Below are 22,601 nucleotides of genomic sequence, written 5' to 3' on the forward strand. Positions count from 1 at the left end.
TGTATCAATAAAGTACTGTAACTTTTCTTTCCAAATGTATTCTTTCATTTTATTTTTGGGAGAAACAAATACTCCATGTAATTGCAAATTATGCCAACTTAAATATTGTCTAATTATGCAAAAACATATGATCAAACATTCAAACCATTTTTTAAATAGGAATAAATACTAATAATATTTATTTCAAAGCAAATTATCCATCAAATTGTGCAATGTAAAAGTAGCAATAGACTTCATGGTAATATTTGGAAATTTACTGTGGTTTTTACAGCAGTTTTCTCTAAATGAAAAAACAGTACTTTTTTTTTTACTGTAATAAATTGTGTTGCCGTTTTGGCATTTACAGTAATACACCAAAAAATCTACAGTTGTTGATTTGCGGTAAAAATACAAAAAACAGCTCAGGTGCCAAAATTTAACTGTAAAATTGCAGTTTTTTTTTTATTTACAGTAAAAAAACAAATGCACATTTTACAGCAAAATGCTGGCAACTGAGCTGCCTTTTTTAAACCATAAAAACAGCAGTACTGTTTTTCCATTTACAGTAAACTACACTAAATTCTGAGGTGAAATTATTGCAACTCACCATATTTTTTTTACATTTTAGTTTTTAAAATTGGGGGCCAAACATCAATCAATCAATGTTTATTTATATAGCCCTAAATCACAAGTGTCTCAAAGGGCTGCACAATTTGGCCAAAATTGGGGGCCAAATAAAACTGCGATGTGGCCCTCAGTGAAAACGACTTTGACACCTCTCCTCTGCACCACATGGAGGCCGCACAGTTTGAGAGTTACTGTGCTATCCATCCATCCATCCATCTTCTTCCGCTTATCCGAGGTCGGGTCGCGGGGGCAGCAGCCTAAGCAGGGAAGCCCAGACTTCCCTCTCCCCAGCCACTTCGTCCAGCTCTTCCTGTGGGACGCCGAGGCATTCCCAGGCCAGCCGGGAGACATAGTCTTCCCAACGTGTCCTGGGTCTTCCCCGCGGACTCCTACCGGTCGGACGTGCCCTAAACACCTCCCTAGGGAGGCGTTCGGGTGGCATCCTGACCAGATGCCCGAACCACCTCATCTGGCTCCTCTCGATGTGGAGGAGCAGCGGCTTTACTTTGAGCTCCTCCCGGATGGCAGAGCTTCTCACCCTATCTCTAAGGGAGAGCCCCGCCAACCGGCGGAGGAAACTCATTTCGGCCGCTTGTACCCGTGATCTTGTCCTTTCGGTCATAACCCAAAGCTCATGACCATAGGTGAGGATGGGAACGTAGATCGACCGGTAAATTGAGAGCTTTGCCTTCCGGCTCAGCTCCTTCTTCACCACAACGGATCGATACAGCGTCCGCATTACTGAAGACGCCGCACCGATCCGCCTGTCGATCTCACGATCCACTCTTCCCTCACTCGTGAACAAGACTCCGAGGTACTTGAACTCCTCCACTTGGGGCAAGATCTCCTCCCCAACCCGGAGATGGCACTCCACCCTTTTCCGGGCGAGAACCATGGACTCGGACTTGGAGGTGCTGATTCTCATCCCAGTCGCTTCACACTCAGCTGCGAACCGATCCAGTGAGAGCTGAAGATCCTGGCCAGATGAAGCCATCAGGACCACATCATCTGCAAAAAGCAGAGACCTAATCCTGCAGCCACCAAACCGGATCCCCTCAACGCCTTGACTGCGCCTAGAAATTCTGTCCATAAAAGTTATGAACAGAATCGGTGACAAAGGGCAGCCTTGCGGAGTCCAACCCTCACTGGAAACGTGTCCGACTTACTACCGGCAATGCGGACCAAGCTCTGGCACTGATCATACAGGGAGCGGACTGCCACAATCAGACAGTCCGATACCCCATACTCTCTGAGCATAGGCCGTATAGGCAAATGCTAAGGGCGCCGTCCATCAGGGGGCGCCACGCCAGTGCCACAAATGTTGGAGAAAAAAAAAAAAAAAAGTTGGTATTATTATTTCTAAATACAAAAAAGAATCCCACGTTAATTAAAATGCAAAGTAAAGCCTATTTAATAGAAATATTATTTGTTACAACATTACGCCCCCCCCCCCCCCCCCCTCTCCCCCGCACGGTGCGCCCCCTCCCTTCCCGTATCATGACTCTTTTTGGACGTCACCACATCAAAAAATCAACACAAGATGTCAAAACGGCCAAAACTGTCAGGTGCCCAGGGAAGAAAAAAGAGAAAAGAAGAGGAGTAGAAACGAGAAAAAACAGGAGGTAGCAGGTAGGTAACGTTAGCCTACATGAAATTATTTGTCTGTTACAGAATGTGATAGTAACCTGGCTTTTTAGCATTAAGCTAATGTTACATGATTCGGCAATTGCTAATCAATAAATAACTAGTTCTGTTTTAACGTCGGGTTAATATTGTGGAGGGGGCTAAATTGTTATGGAAAATAATAATGTAACGTTAGGTAATTACAGTACTCACCTTACATTCCTCAGGGACATATTTGTATTAGATATTTTAAGCAGGTGTTTTTTGTTTACATTGTTATTGCCTTCTGGTTAGCTAATGTTTGCCCTGCAGGTAATAGTCACTTTTCCACCCCTTTATATATTAGGTATAGTTGTAAGTAAAAAAAAAAAGGTCAAAGACAAAGCTATTCGGTTTCTTGTGAGTATATACACTTCACTGCCGATGTGGGGGGGCGCCACCTAAAATCTTGCCTAGGGCGCCAGATTGGTTAGGGCCGGGCCTGTCTCTGAGCACTCCCCACAGGACTTCCCGAGGGACACGGTCGAATGCCTTCTCCAAGTTACTGTGCTAAACTATTAAAAAAAAAACAACAACAACATTATCTTAGCTTTTGTGTTATAGTTTACTACGCAATTTGTTGTCAGTGTTATATCTAATACACCTCTCTAATAAAATATTGATTTAATTTCCCGAGGCTGTACTTTGGCACCTGTGAAGCACACAGTGTTGACAAATCATTTACCTCTTAACTGCTGCTTACATGCACTATATTCCACACAACCTGCCTTCTGGTTCTGGTGATCCAAATAGGAATAGTTAGTATGAGTAGAGCGGTCCAGGCTTGTGAACTCCCGCCAGCACTCACACAGATGATCGTCAACATTGATTCAGGTCAGAGTTTGCCTTCCGTGCATTTTGACGTCTCGTCTGCCAAGTGTGAGCTCTCATCTCATCAGAGAGAGGACGGACCGTGGGGTGATCCGACGCGTAATGACGCCAATGGTAGCGATGTGAAGGGAGGTTCATCGCCACTCCCCTTCACCTTGACACTGCAGGGCCATGATACCCTTGAAGAGAGGTCAAAGTTTACGGTAAGATACCAAAGCACACGGAATGCATGTTATTTCACTTTGTCTTACTTGAACATAAAGCTTCATGTGGTGTTAAAAGGTGTATATAACCGTGCACACTAAAGTGCATAGAGTATAGGAATTTAGTGTGCCCTTTGTGCCTTAGGTTTACAAGATTCTAGTCAGCGGAAGTCAAGGCGACAGCTGGATTATTTTTCGAAGATACACAGACTTCTGCAGGCTCCAAAACAAGGTGATGATGACCCGTCACACACTACTCTCATACAATAATACATTTGTAAATGGACTAATAACATGTAGGTTTGATAGAGCACAAAAAATGATAAACAAAACCCAAAACCAGTGAAGTTGGCACGTTGTGTAAATCGTAAATAAAAACAGAATACAATGATTTGCAAATCATTTTCAATTTATATTCAATTGAATAGACTGATTGAATAGTAGTTACTGGCAGTGGTTTTCGGAAGTGTTCCTGAGCCCATGTGGTGATATCCTTTGCACACTGATGTCGCTTTTTGATGCTGTACCGACTGAGGGATTGAAGGTCTGTAATATCATCGATTTCTCCAGATTCTCTGAACTTTTTCATGATATTACGGACCGTAGATGGTGAAATCCCCAAATTCCTTCCAATGGCTCATTGAGGAATGTTGTTCTTAAACTGTTCGACAATTTGCACACACATTTGTTCACAAAGTGGTGACCCTCGCCCCGTACTTGTTTGTGAATGACTGAGCATTTCACGGAAGCTGCTTTTATACCCAATCATGGCACCCACCTGTTCCCAATTAGCCTGTTCACCTGTGGGATGTTCCAAATAAGTGTTTGATGAGCATTCCTCAACTTTCTCAGTCTTTTTTGCCACATGTTGCAGGCATCAAATTCCAAATGAGCTAATATTCGCAAAAAATTACAAAGTTTCTCAGTTCGAACCTTACATGTCTTGTCTTTGCAGTCTATTGAATTGAATATAAGTTGAAAGTGATTTTCAAATCATTGTTTTTTGTTTTTGTTTACGATTTACACAACGTGCCAACTTCACTGGTTTTGGGGTTTGTACAACCTCCAACATCTCTTTCAATTAATGCTTTGTTGCAGCTTAAGGATTTGTTTCCTAGCGTCCACTTAGTTCTTCCTCCGAAGCGTTGGTTTAAAGACAACTACGATGAGGAGTTTCTGGCAGAGAGGCAAACTGCTCTGCAAACATTTCTGCACAACCTGACACACCACAAACATATCATTAGCAGGTATGGCCTGGCATAAGACATGATATACAATTCTCTAATAGATTAACATATTACCTCAATTGTCCCCTTTGTGTGTTCCCAGTGATGTGGTCAGGCAGTTTCTGTGTATGACTGACCCACCAGGCCCATTTGACAGTGTGGAAGAAAGCAGGGTGAGTTTAAGAATATAAAGTATAATAATAATAAGAATTTATATATATATATATATATATATATATATATATATATATATAAATAAGAATTAATGAATCGTTGTGGCTTGTGCAGCCCTTTGAGACACTTGTGATTTAGGTCTGTATAAATAAACATTGATTGATTGATTGATTGAATAATAAATACAAAACCAGTGAAGTTGGCACGTTGTGTAAATCGTAAATACAAAGAGAATATAATGATTTGCAAATCCTTTTCAACTTATATTCAATTGAATACACTGATTGAATAGTAGTTCCTGACAGTGGTTTTCTGAAAGTGTTCCTGAGCCCATGTGGTGATATCCTTTACACACTGATGTCGCTTTTTAATGCAGTACCGACATATATTTAATGTTCGAATTGAGAAACTACATTTTTTTTTGCAAATAATCATTAACTTAGAATTTCATGGCAGCAACACATTGCAAAAAAGTGGCACAGGGGCATTTTTACCACTGTGTTACATGGCCTTTCCTTTTAACAACACTCAGTAAATGTTTGGGAACTGAGGAGACCAATTTATGAAGCTTTTCAGGTGGCATTATTTCCCATTCTTGCTTGATATACAGCTTAAGTTGTTCAACAGTCCGGGGTCTCCGTTGTGGTATTTTAGGCTTCATTATATGCCACACATTTTCAATGGGAGACAGGTCTGGTCTACAGGCAGGCCAGTCGAATACCCACACTTTTACTATGAAGCCACGCTGTTGTAACACGTGGCTTGGCATTGTCTTGCTGAAATAAGCAGGGGCGTCCATGATAACGTTGCTTGGATTGCAACATATGTTGCTCCAAAACCTGTATGTACTTTTCAGCATTAATGGCGCCTTCACAGATGTGTAAGTTACCCATGCCTTTGGCACTAATATACCCCCATACCATCACAGATGCTGGCTTTTGAACTTTGCGCCTATAACAATCCGAATGGTTCTTTTCGTCTTGGGTCTGGAGGACACGACGTTCACAGTTTCCAAAAACAATTCGAAATGTGGACTCGTCAGAACACTTTTCCACTTTGCATCAGTCCATCTTAGATGAGCTCGGGCCTAGAAAAGCCGGTGTTTCTGGGTGTTGTTGATGAATGGCTTTGGCTTTGCATAGTAGAGTTTTAACTTGCACTTTCAGATGTAGCGACCAACTGTAGTTGCTGACAGTGGTTTTTTGAAGGGTTCCTGAGCCCATGTGGTGATATCCTTGATGTCACCAAATGAGCTAATATTTGCAAAAAATAACTAAGTTTACCAGTTTGAACATTAAGTATCTTGTCTTTGCAGTCTATTCAATCGAATATGGTAGGTTGAAAAGGATTTGCAAATCATTGTATTCTGTTTTTGTTTACGATTTACACAAGGTGCCAACTTTACTGGTTTTGGGTTTTGTACTAATTAATGAATAACACAGGTATACAGTGTTGTCTTATTTTAAAATGGAATATCTTGCAACATCATATATTAGGTTAAAAACTACAAGTCCATGCTCGTTAGTGAACTCAATTTAACCAGGAGGTAGACATATATCAGTTACAATTACAGCTGTAAATCAAATCAATGCATCACAACACGTTTCGTCAGAATTCAGTACAAGTTTTAATTGGTTAAGATTTTTCTGAGTAACATTAAAAGCAGATTGGAGGCGTTCTGTGGCCCTTGCTAACGATGAAGCAGAACAAAACAAATCAGTGTCATCCTCATAGAAATTAAATTTGCCATCTGTTACATTATGACACAAGACATTAATACAAATAGTAAATAAAATGGGACCCAATATGGAACCTTGATGGACACAATTTTGAATAGAAAGCATGAACCTGAACCTTTTGTGTTCTCCCACTCAAATAGTTATCAAATCATTTGAATGCTTTTTAAATTCCAGTCCATTACAATATCCTTTGATCATGTAAATTGTTAGAAATTACAATTTGAAGGAAGAAAGATGAATAACTAACCAGGTTTAGTAATATACAGGTTTTTCGCAGGCCGCTTTAATCAGGGGTCTCAGACACGCGGCCCGTGGGCCAATTGCGGCCCGCCAGACGTTATTTTGCGGCCCGCACCTTAATATGAAAATGTAATGTTAGTGCGGCCCGCAAGTTTTATATGAATGGCGCTTGACAGCGTCATACTTGCCAACCCTCCTGATTTTTCCGGGAGTCTCTCGAATTTCAGGGCAACCATTCTCTCGAATGTCTGCCGATTTTCACCCAAACAACAATATTAAGGGCGTGCTGTGATGGTACTGCCTTTAGCGCCCTCTACAACCTGTACAAACAGCGTGCCAGCCCAGTCACATGTTGAATTTGGTTTCTGTACACACACGTAAGTGACTGCAAGACATACTTGATCAACAGCCATACAGGTCACACTGAGGGTGGCCGTATAAACAACTTTAACACTGTTACAAATATGCGCCACACTGTGAATCCACACCAAACAAGAATGACCAACACATTTCGGGAGAACATCCGCACCGCAACACAACAGAACAAATACCCAGAATCCCATGCAGCCCTAACTCTTCCGGGCTAGAATATACACCCCCGCTACCACCAAACCCTGCCCCCCCACCCCCCACACATCAACGACGACAGGTTGTAGAGGACGTTAAAGGCAGTTCCATCACAGCACACCCTTAATGTTGTTGTCCGGGTGAAAATCGGGACAAATTCGGGAGAATGATTGTCCCGGGAGATTGTCGGGAGGGGTTCTGAAATTCGGGAGTCTCCCGGAAAAATTGGGAGGGTTGGCAAGTATGTTGCTAGGGCGAGATAGCCATTCAAACAAGGTGAATTCATTAAAAAGGGCATGTTAGATTTTTTTTTAAGAAATCTTTTCTTGCGGCCCAGCCTCACCCAGTTTCTGCATCCAGTGGCCCCCTGGTAAATTGAGTTTGAGACCCCTGGCTTTAAAGGATGTGAAAGGCTGGATCGTCTGTAGCCCCCAGGCCTTGAGTTTGACAACTGTGCATTAAAATGTCAGAATTTTGTTTGGTTAAGATGTTTTAACCTGCAAAATGTTTCAAGAAAAGCCTTGAACACACAGTTAATAATATAGTAGTTAGTTTGTCATGACCTGTGACGTCGGGTCTGACTTCCTTTTGGTATTTCCTAATTTCTGTTTACTTCCTTTTCTTTATTTTGTTTCCACTTCCTGTTTTGAGTTGTCTTGCAGTGACTTCACCACTGCTTCTTAGTGCTGTTCTCACTACCTGCTCACACTTAGTGATCAGTGTTCTCATCTCCTGCCAACCCCAGTCAGGCTTCTTTAAATTCCGGCCTCCTTCATTCAGTTGGGGCTGGATCATTGTATTTCTTACTGGTGTTTGTTTGTGCTTCTCTACTAATGAATGTAAGCTCTCTTTAGGCTTAGCTTTCGCTGCTTCCTGTGCACTTTGCCGTTGCACTAGTTTTTGTTTTCCTGTTTATTAAACACGGTTTCTCTTAGTACTCTGAGACCTCTGGAATCCGTCCTTTGGGGGAATTGGGGTGCTGTCATGACCTGTGACGAAAGGTCTGGCTTCCTTTTGGTATTTCCTGTGTTTACTTCCTTTCCTGCGCTCTTATTTTGTTTCCATTTCCTGTTTGATGTTGTCTTGAAGTGACTTCACCACTGCTTTTCGCACCTGCTCGCGATTAGTGGCCAGTATTCTCACATGCTGCCAATCCCAATTAGACTTCTTTATATTTCGGCCTCCTCATTCAGTCGGGGAAGGATCATTGTATTTGTAACTGGGTTACAAATACAGGGTGTTAAATCACCAAATGACTCCCGAGCGCGGCGCACGCTGCTGCTCACTGCTCCCCTCACCTCCCAGGGGGTGAACATGGGGATGGGTCGAATGCAGAGGACAAATTTCACCACACCCCGTGTGTTTGTGACAATCTTTGGGACTATAACTTTGTTTTCTTTGTACAAACCCTGTTTCCATATGAGTTGGGGAATTGTGTTAGATGTAAAAATAAACGGAATACAATGATTTGAAAATCAATTTCAACCCATATTCAGTTGAATATGCTACAAAGACAACATATTTGATGTTCAAACTGATAAAAAAAAATGTTTTTTGCAAATAATCATTAACTTTAGAATTTGATGCCGCAACACGTGACAAAGAAGTTGGGAAAGGTGGCAATAAATACTGATAAAAATGAGGAATGCTCATGAAACACTTATTTGGAACATCCCACAGGTGAACAGGCAAATTGGGAACAGGTGGGTGCCATGATTGGGTATAAAAGTAGATTCCATGAAATGCTCAGTCATTCACAAACAAGGATGGGGCGAAGGTCACCACTTTGTCAACAAATGCGTGAGCAAATTGTTGAACAGTTTAAGAAAAGCCTTTCTCAACCAGCTATTGCAAGGAATTTAGGGATTTCACCATTTACGGTCCGTAATATCATCAAAGGGTTCAGAGAATCTGGAGAAATCACTGCACGTAAGCAGGTAAGCCCGTGACTTTCGATCCCTCAGGCTGTACTGGATCAACAAGCGACATGAGTGTGTAAAGGATATCACCACATGGGCTCAGGAACACTTCAGAAACCCACTGTCAGTAACTACAGTTGGTCGCTACATCTGTATGTGCAAGTTAAAACTCTCCTATGCAAGACAAAAACCGTTTATCAACAGCACCCAGAAACGCCGTCGGCTTCGCTGGGCCTGAGCTCATCTAAGATGGACTGATACAAAGTGGAAAAGTGTTCTGTAGTCTGACGAGTCCACATTTCAAATTGTTTTTGGAAACTGTGGACGTCGTGTCCTCCAGACCAAAGAGGAAAAGAACCATCCGAATTGTTATAGGCGCAAAGTTGAAAAGCCAGCATCTGTGATGGTATGGGGGTGTATTAGTGCCCAAGACATGGGTAACTTACACATCTGTGAAGAAGCCATTAATGCTGAAAGGTACATACAGGTTTTGGAGCAACATATGTTGCCATCCAAGCAACGTTACCATGGACGCCCCTGCTTATTTCAGCTAGACAATGCCAAGCCACGTGTTACACCAATGTGGCTTCATAGTAAAAGAGTGCGGGTACTAGACTGGCCTGCCTGTAGTCCAGACCTGTCTCCCATTGAAAATGTGTGGCGCATTATGAAGCCTAAAATACCACAACGGAGACCCCCGGACTGTTGAACAACTTAAGCTGTACGTCAAGCAAGAATGGGAAATAATTCCACCTGAGAAGCTTAAAAAATGTGTCTCCTCAGTTCCCAAACGTTTACTGAGTGTTGTTAAAAGGAAAGGCCATGTAACACAGTGGTGAACATGCCCTCTCCCAACTACTTTGGCACGTGTTGCAGCCAAAGTTAATTATTATTTGCACAAAAAAAATAAAGTTTATGAGTTTGAACATCAAATATCTTGTCTTTGTAGTGCATTCAACTGAATCTGGATTGAAAATGATTTGCAAATCATTGTATTCCGTTTATATTTACGTCTAACACAATTTCCCAACTCATATGGAAACGGGGTTTGTACTTCGCTACTAATGGACGTAAACTCTCTTTCGTCTTAGCTTTCACTGCTTACTGTGCACTCCTCTGTTGCGCTACTTTTTGTTTTCCTGTTTATTAAACACAGTTTTAGCAGCACGCTGTCTCCGCATCTTGGGGACAATGTGCACACGTATACAAAGTTTATGAATTAACTTTGTTGAAAATGATTTTACTGTTGGTTTAGGTTTTCTGTGAGACGCTGGAGGAGACCAACCACCATCTACAGAGGGAACTCATGGAAAAACAACGAGATGTTGATAATTTAACGCGCATCCTAAAGGAGAGAGAAAACTACATAAACCTGCTGATGAGCAAAGTCTAATGTTTAGGAAATCTTAATAATCCAAAAATGTTCATATTATCAACAATTCATTTTAACTGATGTTATTGCAGTTTTGGTAACTATTCACCAGTATTGTTGATCTCTTGCTGTCCTTCAGTCATTTTTTCCCCACACATTAAAAAAATCTCTGATTACCGCCACTTGCAACTAATGTCCTCTAAAGGGCGCCACAAGATAAATGAATAATACTAATCTTAGGGCTGAGTCATGCATATTAAGGGTAATGTCATCACTCATCACTGAAATTTACTCACATGATTTAATTTGTGTGTAGAAGTACGTTTGTCTTGGGGGTACTAAAGGCTATTAGGTAGTTCTTTTGTTGAATTTGACAATTGCACATTTTCTGTCAATGCCAGTTGCCAACTTTTTCAAAATTAAATGAAGTACACTTTATTGGCATGGCTGGTTTGTCCTTTTTTTTTTTTTTGCCTTTTTTTATTTGTGTTTATACGATTTTACTCAAAATTACAATTCAGTTGGAATGCATGGGAAACATATTTTGTGTAAAATAACAAGATTAACAGAATACAATAAATATCTTCCTGTAATAGAAATTGTTCCTGCTTAATAGAATGAAAATAAAGAAAAGTGCTGGCGGTCTGCACCACTGTTTAATTGCACAGGAAGTCTTAGTAGATCCCACTCAACACGCCCACTAATAGTATAAGCTAGGGTTGTCCCGATACCAATAATTTTTAATATTATAATAATAATAATTATATATATAATAATAATAATACATTTTTGATACTTTTCGATACTTTTCTAAATAAAGAGTACCACAAAAATGGCATTATTGGCTTTATTTTAACAAAAAATCTTAGGGTACATTAAACATATGTTTCTTATTGCAAGTTTGTCCTTAAAAAAAATAGTGAACATATTAGGCAATTTGTCTTTTAGTAGTAAGTAAACAAACAAAGACTCCTAATTAGTCTGCTGACTTATGCAGTAACATATTGTGTCATTTCTCATTCTATTATTTTGTCAACATTATGAAGGACAAGCTGTAAAAAAGGATTATAATAGGCCTACTGAAACCCACTACTACCGACCACGCAGTCTGATAGTTTATATATCAATGATGAAATCTTAACATTGCAACACATGCCAATATGGCTTACTAAAGTGCAATTTTAAATTTTGCGCGAAATATCCTGCTGAAAACGTCTCGGTATGATGACGTCAGCGCGTGACGTCACGGATTGTAGAGGACATTTTGGGACAGCATGGTGGCCAGCTATTAAGTCGTCTGTTTTCATCGCAAAATTCCACGGTATTCTGGACATCTGTGTTGGTGAATCTTTTGCAATTTGTTCAATGAACAATGGAGACAGCAAAGAAGAAAGCTGTAGGTGGGAAGCGGTGTATTGCGGCAGGTGTTGTGCCGGATAACGCACCCTCGCCGTAGAATGCACCCCCTGACTGTTGTGCCGGATAACACAGCCGGTGTTTCATTGTTTACATTCCCGAAAGATGACAGTCAAGCTTTACCATTGGCCTGGGGAGAACTGGGACAACAGAGACTCTTACCAGGAGGACTTTGAGTTGGACGGGCAGACGCGGTACCGTGAGTACGCATGCAGCTGCGGCTTCCAAACATTTGATCGCTTGCCCGTATGTGTGTGCCGCTATGTGCATGTCACATACGTAACTTTGGGGACTTTGGGGAAATATATGTGCTGTATGAACTTTGGGGAGGTGAACGGTACTTTGGGCTGTGGGATTGAGTGTGTTGTGCAGGTGTTTGAGTTGTATTGGCGGGTTATATGGACGGGAGGGGGGAGGTGTTTGTTATGCGGGATTAATTTGTGGCATATTAAATATAAGCCTGGTTGTGTTGTGGCTAATAGAGTATATATATGTCTTGTGTTTATTTACTGTTTTAGTCATTCCCACCCGCCTCTCACAGCATCTTCCCTATCTGAATCGCTCCCACTCACTTTCCTCATCCACGAATCTTTCATCCTCGCTCAAATTAATGGGGAAATCGTCGCTTTCTCGGTCCGAATCGCTCTCGCTGCTGGTGGCCATGATTGTAAACAATGTGCAGATGTGAGGAGCTCCACAACCTGTGACGTCACGCGCATATCGTCTGCTACTTCCGGTACAGGCAAGGCTTTTTTATCAGCGACCAAAAGTTGCGAACTTTATCGTCGATGTTCTCTACTAAATCCTTTCAGCAAAAATATGGCAATATCGCGAAATGATCAAGTATGACACATAGAATGGACCTGCTATCCCCGTTTAAATAAGAAAATCGCATTTCAGTAGGCCTTTAATCCACTTGTTCATTTACTGTTATTTTCTCTTTTAACATGTAGATAGAAATCTACACTTCTGTTCAAATGCAATAATCACTTATTTTACTGTTGTTTAGATACTTTACATTAGTTTTGGATGATACCACAAATTTAGGTATCGATCCGATACCAAGTAGTTACAGGATCATACATTGGTCATAATTTAAGTTCTCATGTGTCCAGGGACATATTTCCTGAGTTTATAAATATAATATGAATTTTAATAAAAGGAAAATATATTTTGTGACGATAAAAAATATAGATGTAATCATGGTAGTATCGACTAGATACGCTGTTGTACTTCATGTCAATGTATAGATCTGTCATGTCTGTGTGATCATGTTTTGTTTTGGTTATGTTCGGTTTGGTTTTTGGACACTTTGGGCACTCCTGTTTGTTTTGTCACCATAGCGACCATTAGTTTCACCTGTTTCACGTTTTGCACTCGCGCACCTGTTGTCAATCATGTCTGTATTATTTAAACCCATGCCAGGCTGTCTTTCTGGCAACATCACTCTGCTTCATGTCATGTTTACGGTTTCATGCTTAGTTCACGCTGCTTGTTTCATAGTCCATGCTGCCCTGTTCACGTCATCGCAAGTAAGTTTTGTTTATTAATGCCACAGTTAGTGTCTTTTGTTTTTTTGTCCATAGTTCTGCCTTTGTGCTAGTTTTTGTTTTTATAGCCAAGTTTTGTACTTCCGCCCTTGTCCGCGCCTTTTGTTTATTCCTTTTATTAGTGTTAAAATAAAGATGTCATTACCTTCATGCCATGTCCGGTCCAAGTTCACTTGCATCTCGGGAAAACAACCACACCATAGTCCACGTATTGACAAGATCCACCCATGGCATTTGTTTACATTCAGGAATGACGTCATTATCGGTGACGCTGGTGAGTAGTGAAGCATGTTTAGCTATTCCTGGTCCTGCAAGGATGATACTTGTAAGAAACTCACTTGATTTGTCGCCATGGAGGCGAGGATTAGTGATTTAGAAGTAGCTAAAAAACTGCTAAATGGCTAGCCATGTCTTAAAGCACCTCTTCCTGATGGCGTTTCAGTGTTATAACTTCACCTTTATTGTCAGTTTTTAGGCCAAAATGCGTCCATTCTCCCTTTTCTGTCTACACACTGTGTCTGCTTGTAAGTACTCTGTGTGTGCGCGCTGCCGAACATGCTCCTCTGCTCGTAAAAACCAGCAATGTCACAACCTGACGACGCGCTGTCAGCCCGTTAAAAAAATGAAAAAAAATAAATAGGGAACCGGTACTTTTCAAACAGAGTATGGTATCGTTTTTGATTCATTAGTACTGCGATACTATACTAGCACCGGTATACTGTACAACCCTAGTGCACGCTATTTTATTGTTTGCACAATTCAAGCAATATGAAATTGCCTCCAGTCTGCAAGAAAGCTGGCCATTCCAAAACAAGCATGACATCTCTGTGACTATTTTGGGGGGGATTTTATCTGTAGCCATCATTTTTTAGGTCCAGAACTATGAAATATGTACTAATGTTGACAGCATTAGAGGGGCCCTTTAACTAACTGCAATTGACACGTAACAGATTGATTTGTCAAATCAATAAAATGTCTAGTCAAAAAGTTAAGCCTAATTATTTCTAAAATAAGAATGTTCTTGATAAATGTGTCATGGTTGGGATGTGGTAGAAAGGCAAGATGGACTCGAATACAGAGAAGCAGTTTCAGTATAACTGCATGCTGCTCAAACACAAGGTTTAGTTTTCAAAAAATACAGGTGAAACCCATGATGTAATAATACAAAATCAAAGTTTAAAGTGTCCTAAACACACAAAAACACTTGCAAGTAGGGAAGCAAAAATTAACCGATTTTGCAAAACCCAAAACCAGTGAAGTTGGCACGTTGTGTAAATGGTAAATAAAAACAAAGTACAATGATTTGCAAATCCTTTTCAACCTATATTCAATTGAATAGACTGCAAAGACAAGATACTTAACGTTCGAACTGGTAAACTTTGTTTACAAATATTAGGTCATTTGGAATTTGATGCCTGCAACATGTTTCAAAAAAGCTGGCACAAGTGGCAAAAAAGACTGAGAAACTTGAGGAATGCTCATCAAACCCTTATTTGGAACAGGTGGGTGCCATGATTGGGTATAAAAGCAGCTTCCATGAAATGCTTAGTCATTCACAAACACGGATGGGGCGAGGGTCACCACTTTGTGAACAAATGCGTGAGCAAATTGTCGAACAGTTTAAGAACAACATTTCTCAATCAGCTATTGCAAGGAGTGTAGGGATTTCACCATCTAAGGTCTGTAATATCATCAAAAGGTTCAGAGAATCTGGAGAAATCACTGCACGTAAGCGATGATATTACGGACCTTCGATCCCTCAGGCAGTACTGCATCAAAAAGCGACATCAGTGTGTAAAGGATATCACCACATGGGCTCAGGAACATTTCAGAAAACCACTGTCAGTAACTAGAGTTTGTCGCTACATCTGTAAGTGCAAGTTAAAACTCTACTATGCTAAGTGAAAGCCATTTATCAACAACACCCAGAAGCGCCGCCGGCTTCGCTGGGCCCGAGCTCATCTAAGATGGACTGAGGCAAAGTGGAAAAATGTTCTGTGGTCTGACGAGTCCACATTTCAAATTGTTTTTGGAAACTGTGGGCATCGTGTCCTCCGTAACAAAGAGGAAAAGAACCATCCAGATTGTTATAGGCGCAAAGTTGAAAAGCCAGCATCTGTGATGGTATGGTGGTGTATTAGTGCCCAAGGCATGGGTAACTTACACATCTGTGAAGGCACCATTAATGCTGAAAGGTACATACAGGTTTTGGAGCAACATATGTTGCCATCCAAGCAACGTTATCATGGACGCCCCTGCTTATTTCAGCAAGACAATGCCAAGCCACGTGTTACAACAGCGTGGCTTCATCGTAAAAGTGCCTGTAGTCCAGACCTGTCTCCCATTGAAAATGTGTGGTGCATTATGAAGCCTAAAATACCACAACGGAGACCCCCGGACTGTTGAACAACTTAAGCTGTACATCAAGCAAGAATGGGAAAGAATTCCACCTGAGAAGCTTAAAAAATGTGTCTCCTCAGTTCCCAAACGTTTACTGAGTGTTGTTAAAAGGAAAGGCCATGTAACACAGTGGTGAACATGCCCTTTCCCAATTACTTTGGCACGTGTTGCAGCCATGAAATTCTAAGTTAATTATTATTTGCAAAGAAAACAATTTAAGTTTATGAGTTTGAACATCAAATATCTTGTTTTTGTAGTGCATTCAGTTGAATATGGGTTGAAAAGGATTTGCAAATCATTGTATTCCGTTTATATTTACATCCAACACAATTTCCCAACTCATATGGAAACGGGGTTTGTATTAACACAGCTTAAAATAGATAATTAAAAATGAATACATTGGCATGGATGACAGTTTATGACAGTAAGGCTTGAGTTTATTAGTCTTATATTAACAACCAAATTATTGTTTTATTTGGTATTCATTCATTATTTTTGTACTGCCATTACAATGTTATTTTGATTAGATCTTTAAGGAATGTCTGTGTGAGGCCATATACTTTTTGCTGTGAAATTAATCTTTGCATAATAATTGTGATGATCTCGTAACCGTGATTATTACTCTGACTATAATCGTACAGTCAAAATCAATAATCATTGCTTCCCTACATCCCAGAGGCTCGGACTGACCGTTTAAGACACATGACAGCCACACAAAAAACAGGGAAGCACAATTAGTCAGTGCTTCTGAATTATTTTCTAATACGCCCCTGAGGAAGAAGAAAACATTAAGACTTAAATTTAGACAAACTTTAATGATCCACAAGAGAAATTGTTCTTTTTCTAATTATATATATTTTTTAATAAATACCATATTTTCCAGACCATAGGGCGCATCAGATTATAAGACGCACTGCCGATGAATGGTCTATTTTCAATCTTTTTCACATATAAGGCGCACCGGATTATAGGGCGCATTAAAGGAGTCCATCCATCCATTCATCTTCTTTCGCTTATCGGAGGTCGGGTCGCGGGGGCAGCAGCCTAAGCAGAAAAGCCCAAACTTCCCTCTCCCCAGCCACTTCGTCCAGCTCCTACCGGGGGATCCCGAGGCGTTCCCACGCCAGCCGGGAGACATAGTCTTCCCAACGTGTCCTGGGTCTTCCCCGTGGCCTCCTACCGGTCGGACGTGCCCTAAACACCTCCCTAGGGAGGCGTTCGGGTGGCATCCTGACCAGATGCCCGAACCACCTCATCTGGCTACTCTCGATGTGGAGGAGCAGCGGCTTTACTTTGAGCTCCTCCCGGATGACAGAGCTTCTCACCCTATCTCTAAGGGAGAGCCCCGCCACCCGGCGGAGGAAACTCATTTCGGCCACTTGTACCCGTGATCTTGTCCTTTCGGTCATAACCCAAAGCTCATGACCATAGCTGAGGATGGGAACGTAGATAGACCGGTAAATTGAGAGCTTTGCCTTCCGGCTCAGCTTCTTATTCAACACAACGGATCGATACAGCGTCCGCATTACTGAAGACGCCGCACCGATCCGCCTGTCGATCTCACGATCCACTCTTCCCTCAGTCATGAACAAGACTCCGAGGTACTTGAACTCCTCCACTTGGGGCAAGATCTCCTCCCCAACCCGAAGATGGCACTCCACCCTTTTCCGGGCAAGAACCATGGACTCGGACTTGGAGGTGCTGATTCTCATCCCAGTCGCTTCACACTCTGCTGCGAACCGATCCAGTGAGAGCTGCAGATCTTGGCCAGATGAAGCCGTCAGGACAACATCATCTGCAAAAAAGCAGAGACCTAATCCTGTAGCCACCAAAATAGATACCCTCAACGCCCCGACTGCGCCTAGAAATTCTGTCCATAAAAGTTATGAACAGAATCGGTGACAAAGGGCAGCCTTGGCGGAGTCCAACCCTCACTGGAAACGGGTCCGACTTACTGCTGGCAATGCGGACCAAGCTCTGACAGTGATCGTACAGGGAGCGGACAGCCACAATCAGACAGTCCGATACCCCATACTCTCTGAGCACTCCCCACAGGACTTTCCGAGGGACACGGTCGAATGCCTTCTCCAAGTCCACAAAGCACATGTAGACTGGTTGGGCAAACTCCCATGCACCCTCAAGGACCCTACCAAGAGTATAGACCTGGTCCACAGCTCCACGACCAGGACGAAAACCACACTGTTCCTCCTGAATCCGAGGTTCGACTACCCGGCGTAGCCTCCTCTCCAGTACATCTGAATAGACCTTACCAGGTAAGGAGTCATATATATATATTTTTTTTTTCTAAATGTAAAACACTTCCTTGTGGTCTACATAACATGTAATGGTGGTTCTTTGGTGAAAGTGTTGCATAGATGATGTTTTACAGATCATCTTCAAGCCGCTTTTTGAGCGTCTCTTTAGGATGCGCCGTCTTGTGGGCGGTCTTATTTACGTGGCTCACTTTCGACAGCGTCTTCTCCCCGTCATCTTTGTTGTACCGGTGTAGCGTGCAAGGACAGGAGTGGAAGAAGTGTCAAAAGATGGATCTCACTGTTTAAAAGATATTCAGACTTTACTTAAATCAATAACGGAGCATCTCCTCATCCGAGGTTCAATCGTGCAACAATGACCGGAACTCTCTAATAAATAAAGTTCCGTGTGTGAATAATGTAAACCCACTACAGTTTTTAGTGCTTTGATAGCCTACTGACTGTCTACTGACAGATATAAGTAAGAACTTTACGCTACTTTATATTAGAAATGGCAACAGCGGAAGATGAATGCCACATAAGAAGGTAGAAAAAAAGAAGAAGCTTATCGACTACGGTGTCAGCACGGACTACAAAGGCGGACATGCGCACATTTTCAGGACCTATGCAGATCCCAAATACACATTAGCAGGTACCAGAAGGTAAGAAAAGTTGGTTTTGCATAATATTGCGAAACAAAATGGCCGATAATATGTCTGCTAATAGGTGGCATTTTGCCGTCCTTATACACACACCATAATAATATTCATATGTTTAATGCGCCGACAATCCATTAAGCGGTGCGGCTTCATAGTTTACCGACGTCGTACTAAAAACATTTTGACAGATTTTTGAGCGCTGTGTGTAATGTTCTATATTTTCAATGGAACATTTAAAGCTTTGGTGTCGTTGACTGGCGTCATCTTGCAGTTTTCACGTATCCCTTATGTATGGCTGCCATCTACTAGTCCATTTATCATTACACCATGTACCAAATAAAATTGCTTCGAGATCGGTAATCACAACCAGAATTATACCGTACATTAGGCGCACCGGGTTATAAGGCGCACTGTCGATTATTGAGAAAATGAAAGGTTTTTAAGTGCGCCTCATAGTCAGAAAAATACGGTATTAACATTTTTTGACTGATGCCGTTTGTTACTCTTATAGCCAGACCTGTGTGTTTATTTCCGTACCTGACGGTTTCGGCTACAACTGTGGCCTTCCTCAGAGGTTGTCACGTGATGTGTCTGCTCAGTTGCAGTTGAAAACCGTCAGGTACGAAAACCAACACACAGGTCTGGCTATAAGAATAACGAATTGCATAATTCTCTGAAGATCTAATGAACCTAATATGACTATTTTTGACCGGCTTGAACCATGAAATTGGCAACTGTGTCTCTGACCAAATGGCTATGACCTGTGGGGTTTCTCAGGGCTCGATTCTGGGACCCCTGTTGTTCAACTTGCACATGCTGCCACTAGGCCAGCTAATACGCAGATTCAATGTGTCCCACCGCAACTTTGCAGATGACTTTCACGCCGGCCTGTTGATTCACTTTGTCGCTGCATGGAACAGATCTGTGTGCGGATGCAAAACTATTTTCGTCAGCTAAACTCAGGCAAAACTGAAATCATTGTCTTTGGTCAACACAGAAGCAAAGAGAAACTATTATTGGTCACCTTGAGACCCTCTCCCTAAAACCTCATAATCAGGTTCGAAATCTAGAGGTATTTATGGACTCTTGAACTTTAATAACCACATTAAGTCAATAACATCAGCAGCTTTTTACATACCACCTAAAAACATTGCCAACACCAGATAAATATTGTCTAAATCACACTTAGAAAAACTAATCCATGTCTTTGTCTCCAGCAGGTTAGACTACTGTAATGGCCTTTCCAATGGGCTCTCTAAACAAGCTGTAAAGAAGCTGCAGGACATCAAAATGCTGCTGCTCGAGTCCTGACTAGAACCAGCGGCTTCTTGTCGCTCAGAGAATAGACTTTAAAACAGCTCTGCTTGTGTACAAGTCTTTTCATGGCCTTGTGCCAAAGTACGTTTCTTAAAACCCTATGAACCGTCTTGGGCTCTTAGAATCTCATGGAGTGGTCTCCTGCGTTTCAGTTTTATGGTCTTAAAATTTGGAATAGTCATTCAAAAAATGTGAGACTGGCCTCAACGTTGGCATTGTTCAAATCCAGGCATGTGTTGTGCATGTGACAACTGAAAGTATTTTATCTACATTCAATGATTTTAATTTGAATTATGATTAGTTTTATGATTTAAATTTAAATTATAATTATTCTGTTTGTATTTTTGCCTTGAAATTTTCTGTAAAGCACTTTAAATTGCCTTATGTACGAATTGTGTTCTATAAATAAACACGCCTTGCCTTGATACTGTAAAATACAGTTCAATAAAGTCAATAAATAATAATAAATCCATAACCTGAGGAACACAATATATTTAATGCTTTTAACAGGGGTGTCAAACTCGTTTTCATTGAGGGCCACATCGCAGTTATGGTTGCCCTCAGAGAGCCAATTTAACAATTAGTAATTAATGAATATACATGTATATATATATATATATATATATATATATATATATATATATATATATATATATATATATATATATATATATATATATATATATAATACATTAACAGTATATTTTTTTACAAAAGCTGCATATTTGAATTTTACTTTAAAAACTGGCAGCTTAGTCACCAGAATTTTACAGTAAAAACAGTGTTGTTTTTTTACAGCATATAAAAAATGGAATAAATGGAATAGAGAAACAATACCACTGTTTTTAGCTGTAAAATTCAAGCAACAGAGCTGCCAGTTTTTTTTTTGTTTTACCGTAAAATCTTGTTGTTTTAATGTTGTTGTTTTTTTATGTTTTAGTGTCTTACTGTATATGGAAAAAAACAGTACCAAAGTTGATTTTACAGTTAAAAAACTCAGTCGGCGAAATCTAGAAATAAATTCTATTGTCAATTTTACAGTATACAATTTGATTGATAATTTGTTTTGAAATCATAAGTCAAGCAAATATTTAACTTCAGTATTTATCTTTATTTTAACAAAAAACATTTTTGCAATACATGATAATATAATATTTTGATAATATTGTATTTTAAAGTATATGCAATTGCATGCAGTACAATCATGTTTAATGTCAAAAGGATAATAATAAATATATTTAGTAAGAAAAGATTAAGCATTTTATTAACGCATATTATTTCCAAGCTTTCACGGGCCACATAAAATAATGTGGCGGGCCAGATTTGTCCCCCAGGCTTTGAGTTTGACACCAGTGCTTTAACCAATAAAACAAGAATTAAGAAAAAACAATTTGTGATTTGATTTTTAATCCTAATTACAAAGTCAGGATTAATGGCGACTATGAGCACATTTTGTAGTGCACAGCTTTTCGAAGTGGGGTTTGAAGCATGATACTGCATGATACTGATAAAGCATGTTAGGGTTTGGCTAACTGTAACCCACCAATTGGACAACAACAAGTTACACCTGGACTATTCACAAGTAGGAAAAGAGAGTGACAATTGGAGGTGGGAGACACAATGAACACGAGGGAAGACAACAGAAGAAGAACCCAAAGATAATGGTGCGTTCCATTTGTACTAGGAAGTCAGAATTACCGATTTCCTAGTCTGTATTTCAAACTGGAACGCCCCTCGAGCTTGGATTTCCGACTTGTAAAGTCAGAGATTTTTCACCAACTCAGAGTTTATTTCACAGATGGCTGCTCCAGATGTAAACAATAATATTTGCTTCTATAATATCCGTTATTAGATTATATCTTTTTATCGCAGTAAATTAGCCATTTACGATGTATTGTTGTACGTTAATATATGGTAATGTCACTGTAGGGTAAACTACATTTGTTTCATGTAGGGTTGTACTGTATACTGGTATTAATATACGTACCACGGTACTATACCGCCTCTAAAAGGTCACGTCATGTCATTGCTGGTTTTATGAGCAGACGAGCACGTTAGGCAGCGCACAATCACAGAGTACTTACAAGCAGACACAGTGTGTAGACAGAAGAGGGAGAACGTACACATTTTGGCTTAACAAACTAACGATAAAGGTAAAAAACATGTATATTATGTTTATAAACACAGGAAATATGTCCCTGGACACATGAGGACTTTGAATATGACCGATCCTGTAACTACTTGGTATCAGATTAATACCTACATTTGTGGTATCATCCAAAACTAATGTAAAGAATCCAAACAACAGAAATAATAAGTGATTATTAAATTTCAACAGAAGTGTAGATAGAACATGTTGAAACAGAAAGTAAACAGATATTAACAGTAAATTAACAAGTAAATTAATAATTTATTTTTCTACCACTTGTCCTTCATAATGTTGACAAAATAATAGAATGATAAATGAC

At 40.5% G+C, this 22,601-nt stretch overlaps 1 protein-coding gene across 1 annotated transcript; it reads left to right on the top strand.

Annotated features, from left to right (window-relative positions):
* The first annotated feature begins 2,847 nt into the window (after positions 1-2,847).
* Positions 2,848-10,977, top strand: LOC133575501 (sorting nexin-16-like). The gene is made up of 5 exons (XM_061928169.1): positions 2,848-3,302; positions 3,448-3,534; positions 4,401-4,549; positions 4,632-4,701; positions 10,423-10,977. Exons 1-5 carry the CDS (start codon positions 3,033-3,035, stop codon positions 10,558-10,560), a joined length of 714 nt encoding a protein of 237 aa, XP_061784153.1. The 5' UTR covers positions 2,848-3,032; the 3' UTR covers positions 10,561-10,977.
* The last annotated feature ends 11,624 nt before the right edge of the window (positions 10,978-22,601 follow it).

This window comes from Nerophis lumbriciformis, linkage group LG03 (genome assembly GCF_033978685.3).
Source record: "Nerophis lumbriciformis linkage group LG03, RoL_Nlum_v2.1, whole genome shotgun sequence".
In the NCBI taxonomy this organism is placed as follows: domain Eukaryota; kingdom Metazoa; phylum Chordata; class Actinopteri; order Syngnathiformes; family Syngnathidae; genus Nerophis; species Nerophis lumbriciformis.

Excerpts from the sequence above, each read along its gene's own strand:
- LOC133575501 (XM_061928169.1), top strand. The coding sequence starts at position 3,033 with ATGAGTAGAGCGGTCCAGGCTTGTGAACTCCCGCCAGCACTCACACAG. Across the intron at positions 3,303-3,447 it reads AAGAGAGGTCAAAGTTTACG|GTTTACAAGATTCTAGTCAG; the intron begins GTAAGATACCAA and ends TTTGTGCCTTAG. Across the intron at positions 4,702-10,422 it reads ACAGTGTGGAAGAAAGCAGG|GTTTTCTGTGAGACGCTGGA; the intron begins GTGAGTTTAAGA and ends CTGTTGGTTTAG.